Source organism: Aythya fuligula, chromosome 13, assembly GCF_009819795.1.
Source record: "Aythya fuligula isolate bAytFul2 chromosome 13, bAytFul2.pri, whole genome shotgun sequence".
Classification (NCBI taxonomy): Eukaryota; Metazoa; Chordata; class Aves; order Anseriformes; family Anatidae; genus Aythya; species Aythya fuligula.
In genome coordinates, this window is record NC_045571.1 from 4,720,728 (window position 1) to 4,735,172 (window position 14,445).

General features: G+C 42.2%; 1 protein-coding gene across 1 annotated transcript; it reads left to right on the top strand.

The window, feature by feature from the left end:
- The first annotated feature begins 3,466 nt into the window (after positions 1–3,466).
- LOC116494401 (ras-like protein family member 11A-like) lies at positions 3,467–13,393 on the top strand. The gene is made up of 4 exons (XM_032196279.1): positions 3,467–3,827; positions 5,216–5,272; positions 7,678–7,760; positions 12,141–13,393. Exons 1-4 carry the CDS (start codon positions 3,683–3,685, stop codon positions 12,606–12,608), a joined length of 753 nt encoding a protein of 250 aa, XP_032052170.1. The 5' UTR covers positions 3,467–3,682; the 3' UTR covers positions 12,609–13,393.
- The last annotated feature ends 1,052 nt before the right edge of the window (positions 13,394–14,445 follow it).

Sequence of the window (14,445 nt, forward strand, 5' to 3'; positions counted from 1 at the left end):
CAACATGCAAAGGCAGATATCTTTGCATGGAGTAACCTAACGAGTGGTTACTAAAATCTCCAGAATCATCCAAATGTTTTCAAAATTGCTCTGAGTTTTGCAAACATTCTCCCTTTAATTTAAGCTATTGTTTTTCCAGAAGAATTTGAATTAAAAACATGTGCTTTTTTAGCTAAATATAAGTCCATTGTACACAAACAATGAAAATCTCTTTTAAAAACAATTCTTATTCTACATGCCAAGGGTTATACAATCTTAAATAGTGTGGATCCTTCTGCGTGGTGTCACTCGGTGAAAAGACTATTCTGACAATCTAGAAAATCAAATAAAGATCAGATAAAAAACCCTCTGGCTTTTACTACATATCTTACTCAAATTCTTTCCAAATTAGAGCCCCAAATTCATCATTTTTGGTTAATAAGAAAAGGAGTTTGGGAATCTATTTAAAACTTTCTGGAGTGTATGTTGCCTTTTTTACTGCTACCAGAAACTATTTGCTCTGGACACAGATTTCTGCATGCCGTGGATGCAAGCATTGGTTAGAAGCACAAGAAGCCTGGGCTAGTGCATCAGAAATTTAGATGGAACCATATTAGCCAAAGAACTAGAAATCAATTGGTCTGCTTCCAAGATTCAGTCTAAAACTGCTTTCACATTTGTTTTAAGCAACCAGAAGCCATCACAGCTGCCAAAAGAAGCAGTCCAACATTTCCTCCAGCACTGGTCTTTCATTCCTGCCCCGACACATCTCCTCTCGGGTGTCAGCACCAGCATCCGTGTAAGCACATGGCAAGCAGCTTTTCCAGCCTCCTCCCAGCAGCTGCTCCAAGCCGTGACCATTTGAGATGCCCGGCTCCGTGCCCTCTCAGCCCCCAGCATGGTTTTGAGATGCAGAGAACCGCACACTGCGCTGGAGGTGGGGATGCTCTGAGCTTTCATGCCAGCAGCAAAAAGCCACCCCACGTCTCGTTCTCCATTCCCCTCCAACATTTTGATGATTTTCTTTTTTTTCCTTCTGTTGCACACTGAGCTGATGATCTCAGAGAACAGCCGTTGATGACTCCAAGGTCTCCTTCCTAATTTATGGGTGCCAAGTCCAAGTTCAGCACCACTTAAGCATAGTTTATGTTATTTTTCTCTAGATGCATTGCTTTACATTTATCTAGACTAAAGCTCCTCTGCCAGCTTTCTCTGTGCTCACTTTTGTGAGATCCTTCTGGAGTTCCTCAGCACTGACACAACCCAAAAGGACATTTACTTCTGTTCCTGTCAGCGGTGTTGCCTCTCTTTTTCAAGCAAGACAGCAGACCTGTATTCTTCTAGGAATGTCTTTGCTCATATAGAACATTCCCCACGATATTGCTTAATTTATCTGGCCCTTTTCCCTGGGCTGAAATCGTTCTGGCCACCTAGAAGCTGGTAGATATATTACCACTTGTTTTCATAGGAAGACTTACAATGAATAATTTTGTATTACTCACTCACATATGCTTTTAATAGCAAATGGTAATAAGGTTTCCAACATCCTACACTTAGGGAGGGGGACATTTACATACTGCTGCTAGCTAATCCTAAAATTTATAATGTGTCCAGCTCAACAGCACATTTCAAAGTGTCCTGTTAATCGACCACAAGATTTTGAACATTTTCATGTTCCTCCTTTCATTTGCCCAGTTCTTACAAAACTTCTGCAAGATTAAAGCACCCTGGTAATGAAATTTCCTGGAAAAGATTTTTCAGTGTTTGGGTGTCTGCAAAAATCTGGAAGCCAATTTACACACTGGAAGATTTAAGACCGTTCCCATAGGAGCCGTGTCCCAAAAGACACAGGATCTGGTGTCTCCCTCCCAGTGCCACCAGCTGGATAGCCCTCCAGGCCTTTTGTTCTCCCTCTTCATCAGCTGACTGTCATGATGGTCAAAGTAATAACCCTTCACACTTACACAACAACTCAGCACAAATACAGCTTCAGAAGGAGTTTTTAGAGGGGAAACCGAGCCCTGGAAAAGCGATACGTTCATAAATCTTCTGCATCCTGTGCTTGTTTTACTGGACTGCTGTGCACCAAAGCTGGATTTTTCCGAAGCTCTGCACCCAATTCACGCTCAGCATGCATAGGTCCTGTGTGAGGCTGGCATGGAAATTGAGATCATTGGAAAATCTGGCCCCCAGTGCTTTGAGAAGGGGTGGTAATCTAGAGACCTGGCCTGATTCCCCTTCCTCCTGTGATACCCCAGCCTCCAGAACCTGCTTGTGTGTGCTGTGATTGAAAGCAGCTGCACAAAAGTGTCTGGGCAGAAAAAGCTCTTCTGGTGGCTGCAGCCTCTCTGTAAGGAGCCATGCCTACCTTCTGCCTGGTAGGAGTGTGCAGAAGACAGGAGAAATCTGCGTACTCAGGTCTCCGAGATCTGGGGGTGGATTAGCTTTCAGTTAATATCTCTGTTTCCCACGCAGCATGGCAGAGCACACGTCTCAGAAGAATGCTGTCTGCACCAGGCTTCCTTCTTCCCACCGCTGTGCAAAGCCAGCCCTACCCTTTACAGATCTCTTTTGACCATTTTTTTCAGAGATGAATGCTCAGACTGTACTTTCTGTAGTTTCATTTACATCTGTTTTATATTATTTGCAGTTTTCCTTTATCTGGGCCATTCCCTCCCCACTGCTCGTCCTTTTTTTCTTCCCTCCCCATTATCCCTGATAACTGAGAGTTGCTCGTAGCCCGTGTACGGTTACATGCTGTCATCCCTACAGACCTTGCAGCTGCCAGCTGTCTTAAAACTACACCGGGTTTGCCTATAGAAGTCATTCTTTCTTCATTCCCTCTGTCTGGCTCTGAAGGATACTGGCTTCCTTAGCCTTCCCAAGCCTGTTGTCAGCCCTAAATTCACTTTTATATGTTCAGAGAAAGAGCAGTGCCCCAACCCTGTGCTGACCCACATTCCAGCGGGCTATTACAACTAATAACATGCACAACCCAGCATATCAAATGTATCCTGGAGGATACAGATGCGAGCTTGTACTTTGGAATAAAAAACCTACCCCTGTCTGAAAAATGTGTGTGTGGGGGGAAAGTGTTTATTTTCCTGACGAGGAGTGTCCCAGCAGCTCTGGCACCCTGAAGGGGCCCAACTGCAGGACACAATAGGGCAGGGAAAACAACAGAGCCTGGAGCTGGAGCCCATTGAAAATGCCGAGAAACTAGACAGGCAGAACGGGATGATTCAAAGTGGAATTAGCGCAGGGCAGCGGGGTGACCGTCTCTTGCCGCTGGGACGACTGCAGCACCGAAGAATCTCGTTTTAGGCAGGAGCCAAGGGGCAGCACAGAAACCAGGCGGCGGGGAGATAAAGCGGGGAGCGAGGGAGCGTGGTTGATGGAGGCACACGCTCCGTGCCCGGCTGGAGGAATGTCCTGGGTTCCCTCGTGATTGGCTGGGGAATGGAGGAGTCAGTTTTCACGGGGGTTGATCAAAAAGTTTCCTTTTGCTTTCCAAAGTTGCTGTCTGAGCGGAGGCATCGGGAAGAGGAGGCCGGTGGCTGTAGCGTTCCTTGGGCAAGCTGCTTCAATGCAATGAGAAGGCTTCTCTGCCCGGGGACACACAGCCCGGAGCAGGCGCCGAGAAGCTGCTTTCCTCCCTCTCTCTCCCAACTCCTGCTGGAGTTGATCAGCTCTCCCTTCTGGCATGCGTCTCATCCCTCAGGATACGATGTCACAGTATTCTACTAACTTTCTCTTGCTTCCCATACCAGAGTACCCGGTGCTAGACTGCGTGCCCAACAAAATCATCAAGCTCGTGGTGCTGGGTGGCAGCAGCGTGGGCAAGACAGGTAAGCCCACAGGTGTCCTTCGTGCTCTTTGCTTGCTGCTGGCTGCCTGCGACGGCGGCTCCGATAGACCCAAGGCTGTGCCAGCCCCTTTAACCACTGCAGCTGAAGCATTTGGAGTTACTTCGTGCTTATGTTTGTTTGCTCGGTGCCTGGTTTGCCGGGAGGATTTGCTGTGTGGCCAGCCAGTACGTGGGGACTTCTGTGCTCACAAATGAATCTCCAGGGTCTTGTGCAGAGGGTTTAACATCTAAATTTCCACTCGGAAAAAAATGGGGCTAGTGATTTTTATTCTCCTGCTGTAAATGATGTATGGTCTGTGGACAAATAACAGCGTAGGAGATGTGTCTCCCTGTATTACTCTCCAAAGGAGAGCAGAAGAAAGGAGGGTGAGGGAGCATTACTGCTTTGGAGTAGATGGCTCATGGTTTCAGAAATAATTACGGGAAGATCTGGTTTAGTGCATCTGGGGTTCCACAGCACTCAGCAAAAATGTTTCCTTGCTTTGGATTTGAAGCAGCTATGTTTCTGTATTATTTTTAGGTAACTTGCTGAAGGTAGCTGCCCATGTAAAGGTAGCAAAGAGGTGACTCAGTACAGACTGTGAGAAAAATGATTGTTTTAAATGAAACCTATGATACAGTTGTTTGCAGAACAAAACTTTTTGTTTAGATATTAACAGAGTGGTTTTGAAAATTATTGGGAATCTGCTGAGATGAAAGCACTACGGGAATATAAATTCCTGTGGCCAAAAATGAGATATAAGTGTTATAAAGAGATCAAAAAAAGGAAAATGTTCTAATCCAATGGTGTATAAAAACACCACAGGTTAAGATGAATAAGGAGGTCATGCCACAGCATGACCCGTGTGTGCATAGCACATGCAGTTTGTTTGCTGGGTGTGATTAGATATCACTAATGGGTTTCATTAGAGGGGGACTGAGGATTTTTAAGGCTGGGAAGAGCCATTTGATCCATCGGCCACACTTCTGATATGGCACAGAGGTCTTAAAGTTGGTATTGGGATTAGTTTCAGTATAGTAAGGGGTTGGCTTGTTACTCTTCTAAATTATTTTAAACCAAAGGTCAGATCATTATATCTGCAGTCACAAGCAGCCCTCCACACCCTATACTGGATAGCCTACTGAACTGGAGGGGAATTTACAGTACAAGTTGCTAAACACTGCATTAGGTATCACAGCCTGGCCCCAGTCTTTTTCTGTGTGTGTGTGTGAGTGCAAAGAGAAGGATTTGCAGAATAGCATGCAAGCAATAGCAAGATTAGCTTGGTTTCATATTATGCTAACTCTTCCAGTCAGATATTACACGTGTTCTGCAGAGACTGACTTTGGTTCACATTAAAGACCCATATTTTTTTCATTGTTTTACAGCCCTGGTTGTGCGCTTTCTCACTAAGAGATTTATTGGAGACTACGAAGCCAATACTGGTGAGTCTGCTCTCTACTGCAGTGTTGCAGATAGCTTAAAAAGGAATCTACTCAATTTTGTGACGGGCGCATATTACAGGAAAGCCAAGCAGTGTTAGATGTCCATAAGGTGCATATTTTCAGTTAATAGCCTCAAGCTATGAAAGCAATAAATCAAAGCCTCATTATTTATGATCCTTTTAGCTGCCTTTTTTTTTTTTTTTTTTTCCCAACATGAAGGAAAAGGATCAGAGTAAAATGCTTGCTTGGGGACATACCTATACTAAAATGTAGACTCTAGGAGCAACTGGCATATTGACTAAACCGCAGAAACCCAATGCTGCTCTCTCTGCAACCCCAGGGAAGCCAGAGGAATTCCAAAGTGTGTAAAAGGCAGTTCAGAACTTTTTTTCCCCCTTTGTATTCCCTTCTTTCAGTGTCTTTTATGACAAGGGAGATTTCAAATTGAAGTCTTCTTTCCATAAGATAAGCGAAGTGGCCACGCAAACTCCTACTGTGTTTCTTGTTTAATCCTGACACCTCAGGGGATGTGCTGTTTAATTCTCAGCCTCTGTTCCAAGTGCTAACTGTATCAGCCAGCATTGTAGAAGGGATCACTGTGCGCATACCTACTAGCACATCCCACACGTAGGCTGCCTCAGATTTGGGGTGAAAAAGAAGGGGATTCAGAGCAGTGACTGCTCCACTTTGGAGACACATGCTGGATTTAGAATGGGGAGCTAGGGATGGAGATGGCAGTACAAGACACCTTTGATCTCTGCCTGTCTGATGAAATACAGTCTGAAAGCTCCTCCTTACAGCTCCCTCTCACTGACCCTAAGTAACCTCGACGGTTGCCTGCACTATTTCTCTTTCTTTTCCTTCATCTTTTCTATGGGAGACCGTAGATCAAGTCAGACTTCTGAGCTTTGGAATGGATTGGTGCCGAGAACCACATGCTTTTCTCATTAAGCTACCAGCCCAACAGCCATGCTGTAGAAGAAACAAATATGCCAGAAATAAGAAACAGGTGGTATTGTATTTGTGATCACTCAAGCATGCTTTTCCTCCGCTTGGGTAGAAGTAAGAGCACAGCGTCTGGAAGTACCTGGTCTTTTTTCTGCAGTGCATTACAGACTAGAAATAATATGTTGTCTGGTTCAGGGGCGCAGTACCTTCCCATAAACTAGTACCACCTTTTTTTAAGCAGCTTAAAATCTGATGTGTTTTAATAAATAAATAATTCCCAGGAGGGCTATATTACCTTACGGAGTCAGTATTAAAATATAATACGATAATGTTGGATCCAGATGCAGCAAACTTCGCCATATTAAATTTCCTTATATTATAAATGTTGCTATGAGCTCAGAATCTTTTCCACTGGAATAAAAGCACTTGTTTCCCTGAATCTAATCTTACAGAGATAATTTTCAGAAGTGACAGCATTGTTGTCACTAACTGACCTTCCTGTTGGTCTGAATTCCGTGCTCTCCAGTAGATGGGATTTCTCTAGGTTTGAGCCGAAGTACATCATTTAAAGTGTAGCGATGACAATTATATTTGGACAACTCTGAAAGGTCAAACACAACAGCTGTAGATATAGCATTTCTTGTACATCCATGTGACTTGCATTAAGTTCCAAAGAAAAACGATGATGACATCAGTCTCTGAAGCTGTCCTTATCACAACCACAGATAGTTCATAAGATCAAAACTTAAGTTTTCTTTGTCACTTCATCTGCATTCCAGTACCAAAATGAAGTTCAAGCCCAGAACAGTCATGCTCCTATGAGAGCTGGGTCAGCCCTAGACACTTTGCCAGGGCTTGACCTTGAGTATCAGTCACTCAGACTAACCAGAACTCTGATTTAATCTCTGGGGATTTCAACCAAACTCTTGACTGCTAAAGTCGTACAAATTCCAAAAAGCATCTGGGTATTCTGTATATGCTCACCTGCTTTGTGTCCAAAAACTAGAATACTTCCCTTAAAAAAAATAAAAAATAAAAAAAACACTTTCAGAAAAATGCAATAGGAATCAGCTCACCTATTTTAGAGTAAACACCTGGATAGCTTGGCTTGAGATTAAAAATATGTGCCCTCCACATTTTAAAAAGTTAACAAAATGGACTGGAAATCTGACTAGGATTGATGCACCCACTGTAACTGAGTATTTGACTCACTACAATTGCCACCCCTCCCATATACCATCCTAGGGATACAGTGGGAACATCCAAACACACAGCAAAAAGAAAACCACTTTACTTAAGTAACCAGCCACTCAGCCTCCCTGGTACCTTTCACTTTTCTATAAGCAGCTACATATCATAAGCTTCAAAACTAGATTTCGACACTTCCATTTTGCCTTTATGTGCTTTTCCTTTGTTGTTACAGTCCCTGCCCCTAATGATCTTGCTTTTTCCACCAGGTGCTTTGTATTCAAGAAAGTTCACCATAGATGGGGAACAGATCTCCCTACAGGTGCAGGATACTCCCTTTGTTTCACTGGAGGTAACACATCTGCTCAGTGCATTGCTCACTACTTTACAGCACAGTTACTATCTGTTTGTTGCCAGCACTGTCATCTGTTAGTATTCCAGCAGAAATACACCTGGGCTCAAACCCAAAGGAAGACATAACGGGGGTACCTTACACCCACCAAAACGAGCCCTTGAAGAGATTAAATCAGGCTCTTTTTAGGAGTAAGTCAGAACTAAACCAAATCTATTTCAAATACATACCTACATCCCAACCCTAAACAGCAGGACAATCAGGCTGGCTTGCTCTTGCCAACTCCCTGACTTGTTTTATTTCCTGTCAAATAGTTTTTGTCTCTGTGCAGCAGAAAACTCACCTGCCCAGAGGCTCAGCTGGCTCACCTTACGTATTTCGATGCACCCAGAATCTCTCTTCTCCAGAAAAGGTGTTTCTTTTCAAAGGGACAGGCCTCACAGAAACTGTCATTTCCAGCTAGGGTGCTTTTCAGTGCTTTCCCTACTTTTTCATGTTTTAATTTTATTCATTCCTTATTTCTCAGTTGTTGGCATTTACATATACCCCTCTTTCTATTCTTATTTTAGATATTCAAGGTTTAATGTTTGAACAGGAACCTGTTTCTATAAATATTCTTACAAACAGATTCCAAAATAAAGATAACTTTTTTTTTGAAGATCTGCTTTATGTGTAAAACAACATGATGAAAGTGGTGTCTGAGCAGCAGGAATTGTAATGAAGTTTGTTTTTATAGGAATGTTGGAAATCTCAGGAGAGCAATAATTCCTATAGAATAGCTGAGATTTCATGGTAAAATTAGGCATCCTCTTGTCGCCATCAAATCTAAACTTCTAGGTTTGGCTTTAACCTCAGTCTGTGCTCAGACTTGGCCAAATATATGTCTGGATGGGAACACCACCATCTCTCATCCACTTTCAAGCTAGCCCTGGACAGCTTTATATATCCTGTTTAGTCTGCGTGGACCCACACGAGCACGGGCTCATTTCTGTGCTCGTGAAGAGCTGTTCCAGCCCGAGATTAGAGAACAGGGTAAGCAAAGCTCCCCCAGCCTCAGTTTGCATGTCCATTTTCTCTGACAACCAGAAGCAGATTGAAGTGGAAAGCCTTGACAAGGCTCCAAAGTCTCTGCTCCGAGAGGTGCACAGAGCAGAAGAACCCTCGTTTATTCAGCACACTAAAAAGCAAACAAAAGCCATTAAGGAAGTCCTCCAAATATTCAAGTGGGACTTAATTGTACAAAGACCCTACGCCAGCTTGCTTAGAGAAGACACAGCAAGGAGAAGCTATTGGTGGTGATTAGGCACAACAGGGAATGCCTGACAGGCTTAGCAAAGGGAATCCCTTCTCTCTTCTGTCTCCTGGAGAAAGGAGGGAGTGAATGAATTTAACTCCCCTCTCATACCAGATACATGTTTATTTTCTGATTTCCCTGTTTTAACTAAGACTCTGCCCTAAAGTTCAGAGACTGTAACCAGAGCTCTGCAAAATGTAGTAATGCCAGCAGCTGAGGTTTCCTAGTCAGGAACTATTCTAATTTAGTTAGGGAGGAGTTTCATTTTCTTTGTCCCAATCAAAGGTCTGTTCTGTTTCAACAGTTCCCACAGACATGCTTATCTTAGCTTGGATCTCTGCTGGCATCAAATAATGTATCTGAAATCGTTTGAAAGGATTGTTCCTGAACAGAACTCAAGACTGAGTGAGAATAGGTCGGATTTTCTGTTAAAATCCTTAAGAAAGAGAGTTGTTTGTGGTGGGCAGGCTGAGCAGAGTGTTTCAGGAGGAAGTCATGTGGAATCACTCAGGATTCTTGCCACACTGGAAATGTTAATGTTTAAGAGAGAAACAGAAGCAAAGAGATAACTGGTTTTGTTAGGTGATTCATTGCTGCTTGGACTATACATGGCAAATGACTGTGTGTTTCAAAATTCATTCTGGAGCAGAGATTTCCATTTAAAAAGTAGCCCATTAGCCTTTGATTTTCCTGAATAAAGCATTCCATTGGGGATTATCCATCCATCTCACTACTGGGTGGGCCTAGCTGGAGTAACTGAGAATTCCTGCTCATTAGGGCTCCCTTGAACGTACACCTTCTCCCAAAACATTTTCCAACGCTTGCCAGAGCAATTAGTTCTTTTTCCCCATAAAGGAGTTTGCTGGTGAAAAGAGGCTAATTATCTACAGATTGGATACAACTCAGACACCAACAGTGCAAATTGCCCTTCTTCCCACAGCCTGCCCTGGCCTGGCTGAGTTCACTCTCATTTACGTTTCAAGCAAAGCTGCTGATGAGGCTCCCTCTTCCTTCTCTATGCAACCCTGATTTCTTTTTTTTTCTTTTTTTCTTTTCTTTTCTTTTTTTTTTTTCCCCTCGGTTGGGGAGCAGGGGAGAGGAGAGTGATCAGGACATCTGTTAAACCATTTCACTGCTAATAAAGGACATTTAAGATTTAAGTTTATACTATTGTGAGCTGGCAAGAGCGAAGAATTACTAGGTATGATGGGCCAGTGCCTGTATTGCCCATATTGAAATAAGTACAGGGCAAATAGGTATATCAAAAGGGCAGTTAGAAGAACTGCTGCTGAAAGTTTTAAGCCTTATTTAGACTCTGAGCCTTCAGATACCCTGCTTCCTCCTTCCTACAAAAGGGTCTTGTCTGTGGTCCTTCTTTTAAACTGTCTGACGCACCATAAAGAACTAATCAGTTTTGCTCATTCTTTTCCACCTCTGCTTCCTGAAGTTAGGCTTTGTAATTCATATTTAGATGTCTAAGTAAACGTGATCTGTTTTGGGAGATTGCTGAGCACATACAAATCCTGTTAAAATGCATGAGAAAGGCAGATAAGTGTTATGTAGATAGATAGATATTGGAGCAAAAGTTCTAATATTTTAAATTTCCATAACTAATATTGAACAGTGGCTAAATTTTTAACATATTTTTTGTTCTTTCCTATGACAAACTAGATTTCTGTCAGGAAACCTCTAAGTGCTTTTCCAGGTGTTTTATGCCTTTGGAATGAGTCATTACATGGCATCACAGACACATGACAAAACAATTTGTGAATGATGTTGAAGTATGTGAAATGTTGCCTGTTTCAGTTTAGGAAGATACTATCTGACCTCTTGTGCTGGATCTGTCCTCCACAGCCAATTAACTGAACTGTTTACTGGGCACATTCTGTCGGCCAGTAACTGTTAGATAAAACATTCACGGACATTAGTGGGCTTTGGAGAGGATTTAAAATGCCTGTCCTAAGTCTTACTAAAGTTCATGAAGATTTCTTGAATAGAATTTAGCAACAATATCAAAAAAGCTGGACTCTATTTATGATGCTGAACTCCCACTAAAACACCCAGGAGCCTCTAATTCCTTACAACTTCAGCAAGGGCTGAATGTGTGTAGTGTCTTGTTGGGTATGGCAGAAATTGCACGTTCCCAGAAAGCCTGGATTATTGACAGGAATGTCAGTTCTTATCAAACCGAGAATCCTGGTAATAACTGCAGCACTGATCTCCCTATCTAGCTGGGAAACATGCCAGCAGGGATAACAAAGGGTAGAGGATTAGCTGAAAATAGCGTCATCTTGAAAAGTGAGCAGATCTCTTTTCAAGCTCCACAGTATTGTGGTATTGTATTCTGTTTTATATTCCCCATGCTGGTGACTGCTATAGCTGTGTGAGTAGGAGCTGTGATGGACAGAACAAGCGTGTGACCAGTAAAGCAGTAATATAAACCCACGGCAGCTCCATAAATGAGCAATGAGATTTCACCTCATTTCAGTGCCAGTAATTGGCTATTTGCAACAAATTGCTCTTTCAAAGTAACTTTGCTTCTGATTATTTGGAAAACTATATGGCAGTAAAACCTGTCAGGCTTCACTTAACAGAATTAGTGAGAACCCCCAACCATGGAGACATCCAATGCAAAATTGGAAAAAGACATAAAAAACCACCTTGGGGAACAACCATTCACTTGCAATAGTATGACTAGCCTGCTGAGATTTTCTAACGCTCCTACTATGCCAATCCCAATTTTATCCACAACAAAAGGGCAGGTTGCTGTCATAAGGATTTACTACCAGAGAATCCAAAATGAACTTTTCAATTTCAGTGTTAGGTTGTTCTCTTATTTTTAACCGATTGGCTTTGATCGCCCTCCGCTTCTGTGCTGCTTGTCTGTCATATGCTACTGACACAGAGAGGAACTTTCTCCTGTCCCCAGTGCATCCCCCAGCAAACAGTGAGGTTTCTCCCTGTCTGCTGAGCAACAGCCGTACTAGTACACAGCTTTGAGTAGCTATCGGTGCTGTATGACTGCTTGCTCCGTCTGCTCCCTGTTCTCAGTTTTCTAATCTCACACCTCTTGGTTTTGACGGCAGGATGACACTGACAGCATATGTTGCCAAGAGCAGATAAACCGTTCAATCTACTGGGCAGATGGCTTCGTTTTTGTTTACTCCATCACAGAATATGAGAGCTACCGAGTCATCCGGCCCCTGTACCAGCACATCCGCAAGATTCACCCAAACGCTAACATTCCCCTGCTTCTGATGGCAAACAAAGGAGACCTCCTGCGAGCCAGGCAGGTGTCCTCCAAAGAAGGACTCCAGCTGGCAAGCGAACTGGGAGGTACTTACTACGAAGTCTCAGCTCGGGAGAACTGTGAGGGAGTGCATGAAGCCTTCCAGCAGCTCTGCCAGGAGGTCAGCAGGATGATCGGGAGCTGCAACGGAGAGAAACGAAGAGGCCTCCACCTTGTCCGACCCAAGTCTCCAAACATGCAGGACTTAAAGAGACGTTTGAAACAGGCTCTGACTTCCAAAGGGAAATCTGCCACTACGCTTTGATGTAGCTGACAGAAATTGGTTTCTACATCACTGAAAAAGAAGGCAAGAAAATAAGCTGGTATTAAGGGGCATCAGACTGTGTGGAAGGTTCTTTCATATTGTCTACACATCTTCCTTAAAAGTCCCACATCCATTCAGCAAAGGAACTTACAGAATGTGCTTTTTGGAGCAAGAATTTAGAAACTGTGATTTAAAGAATAGACTGTCGCAAAATATTTCTGTTTCAAAATGGACACAGTCATACAGTTTAGGCTTAAAATGTAGATTTTATTAATAAAATAATTAAATTCTACTATTAAGAGAAGTGGCTTCTCTTGGGAGTGATTGTGTTCCTAAGCATAGGCAATAAGCTACAGAAGGACACCAGGAGAGCGACAGGAGCTATAATGAGCAAGCAAAACTTAACAGATTTGCTTAGTCATGAGACTGGAAAATAAAGGCAAAAAGTAAATGACAAATATAAATAGTGATAAATAATAACTTTTTTTAAAGGTAATAATTCAGAAACTGCAGTTTAGAAAGTGTTCTTAGGAACTTGGAGAGTGCGTTGCAAGCTTATACAATGTCTCATTAAAGGGAGATTACAAAAATGTAATTTTTTCAGATTATTTTTCTTTAAACACTTGTTATTTATGAAAGTGATTATATGAGCAAAATACTTACTTTTAGCAGCATTTTGTAGTCAGTTTTTTGATGGTCTACTTGTCATTTTTGTGTAGGCTTGCTACATGGCAATGAGGGACAAATAGAGCAGTGCAGCTGTAAAACCTGCTCCAAAAAAAAAACAACAAAAAAAAAACAAACAAACAACTGTATTAATCAAGACCAAGGACAGAACCTAAAACTGTTTAACTTTTCTTTTTTTTTTTTTTTTTTTCCCCCCCCAAACTAGTTAGATTTTAAGCTCAAAGATACTGCTTTAAAGAAATAAGGTCATCACACAAAGTATATCTGATTCAATTTTTTTATTTTTTTTTTTAAAGAATAAATGCTTTTATGATGCCTGAAATTCCTGGCTTCAGGAATTTATCATTTTGTTATTTGCCTAAAGCCAGACTTTACTCAATACCTTGCAATGCATCCAAATCACCAGTCTGTCAATAAATATTTCACTGGCAGCATCTCACTGCATTGGGCGCAAAGGGATTTGATTTGGGTGCATCATGTGCAAAGGGGTTTGAAGCTGTATCCTGTGAGCTAGCCAATTTTATGGCAGCAATGACAACAACATGAAGCATCCATCATTCTGTTCCTAGTGGGAGCAGAGAGAAACTGGGTTGGACCATGCAAAAGTCAGGATGCAATGATCTTTTCTTTAAACACACCACCCGAGCAATTCACGGGACCATGAAATGAAGTAAAGCTCAGTGATTTACACCAAGGAACACAGAAGGGAAAATCCTGGTTTGATGGATGTGGAAAAATACTCCCAGCTGGAGTTTCAGCCAGCAATACCGAGCTAAATCAACCTTTTACTTGTGACCAGCAAACATGTAAATCGAGTCTGATGAGTATTTATGGAGCTCAGGTCTTGAAAATTTATTTTACATTTTACTTGTCCCTGTACTAGACAACACTAGTCATGATTTTCCTTATCACTTGGATTTGCTTTATCTACAGCTCACCTTCAGTTTTATTTATTGTTTTCCACAGCTGGACGTCTGAGCTTATCTTGTGGTTGGATTAATTTAAAATTCTTTTGTTAATACAAAGCAACTGCACCTTTTTTAAAACTGTTTTCAAGTGGTAGTAGGGAGCAAAAAGGAAAGTTGGATCATCCAAATGGGGACTCAAACACTATCAGGGGATTTCTACTTTAGCTTATGGTTTATTAACA